Source organism: Olea europaea, unplaced genomic scaffold (assembly GCF_002742605.1).
Source record: "Olea europaea var. sylvestris unplaced genomic scaffold, O_europaea_v1 scaffold28761, whole genome shotgun sequence".
In the NCBI taxonomy this organism is placed as follows: domain Eukaryota; kingdom Viridiplantae; phylum Streptophyta; class Magnoliopsida; order Lamiales; family Oleaceae; genus Olea; species Olea europaea.
Genome location: NW_019247300.1, coordinates 1 through 1,423, shown reverse-complemented (window position 1 = coordinate 1,423; position 1,423 = coordinate 1). Strand labels below are relative to the sequence as shown.

The window sequence follows — 1,423 nt, the reverse complement described above, 5'->3', positions numbered from 1 at the left end:
TTATCATGTTTATCTCAAACAATCCACACAATTTTATTTTCTTTTTCACACAAAGAATCCCTGGTCACATCCGTATCTTCCTATAATAGTATAATCACCCCAAACTGTGCTAAATTTGGTCTAAGGGTAATTAGTTTAATATGGTTTGGGTAAAACATCTATTTCCAACTAAATCAACCTATCAAGAACATGAAACAACTCATTTCATCATGATGTCAAACTCAATTCTAGTGCTCGTTTAATATCAAATTTTACAAGGTTATGTTCCAATCAGTCTAGCACGCATCCTATCCATAGTTCATAAATCAACACTAAATCTCAAATTTAATTATCACTATTGACCTAAACTATCTAACCCAAACAAGCAAACAACTGAATAAAAGAGGTTTTTTTTTTATTTTCAATTTTTCCTTTTTTTCAGCTAAAACAAACACACAAAAACATAAAAAGGAAAAAGAAAAAAAATAATTTTTTTTTTAATTTTCACCCCCAAACTTAAAATCGACATTGTCCTCAATGTCATAAAGTATAAATAAGTACATAAAGGAAAAGGAAGAAGGTACTCCCAAATATTTTGTGTTGAATGTGTGAGGCCCTATGTATGACGACTAGGCAAATTTTTCATTATGCTTTTTCCTTGGTTTATGTTGGTTTGAGTGTTCTGCGATATCATGTTCCTGCATATAGCAATTCAAATCAAACATTAAAATTCAAATAACCTAAAACATGTGTTACTTAGCCTAAACAATCAAAATACCAACAATAAATTAAATGGCCTAAGGGGAGTATTAAGGATGGTGATACGCTACAAATTAAAACGTGCATAAATCTAATGCAACCTAGTAATCAAAACAAATCTAATGCTATGTGATGCAGAGAGCAGAATAAATAAAAGGGTTAGAAGTTGGGTTGCCTTCCAATCAGCGCTTAATTTATAGTCTTTAGCTAGACTGTCAGATCGATCATTTTGGGTTGTGAAGTTGGGTGAGTGACTTCTCTTTATCAAAGTCACCACCCCAATATGCTTTCAATCGCTACCCATTTACTTTGAAGGTTCCTTTTGTCTCGTGAGTCACTTCAACTGCCCCATGTGGAAAGACTTGAACAACTGTGAATGGACCAAACCATCTAGAGCACAATTTTCCAGGAAAAAGTTTCAACCTAGAATTGAACAACAATACTTGTTGACCTGGAGTGAACTCACGCCTCTGAATGTATTTATCATGCAATTTCTTTGTTCTCTCCTTATACAATTTTGCATACTCATAGGCATCCATCCGAAATTCATCCAACTCATTTAACTGTAGCATCCTCTTATCCCTAGTTGCTGTCTGGTCTATGTTTAACTGCTTTACTGCCCAGTGTGCTCGATGCTCCAATTCCACTGGAAGGTGACAAGCTTTTCCAAATACAAGGCGATATG

At 34.3% G+C, this 1,423-nt stretch overlaps 1 protein-coding gene across 1 annotated transcript; it reads right to left on the bottom strand.

Moving 5' to 3' along the window:
- Positions 1-608: 608 nt before the first annotated feature.
- LOC111384235 lies at positions 609-1,373 on the bottom strand (the record flags this gene model as incomplete). Its single annotated transcript, XM_023008496.1, has 2 exons — positions 609-677; positions 1,047-1,373. Coding segments are annotated over 2 exons (396 nt in total), but the record flags the coding sequence as incomplete, so codon positions are not given.
- Positions 1,374-1,423: the final 50 nt, after the last annotated feature.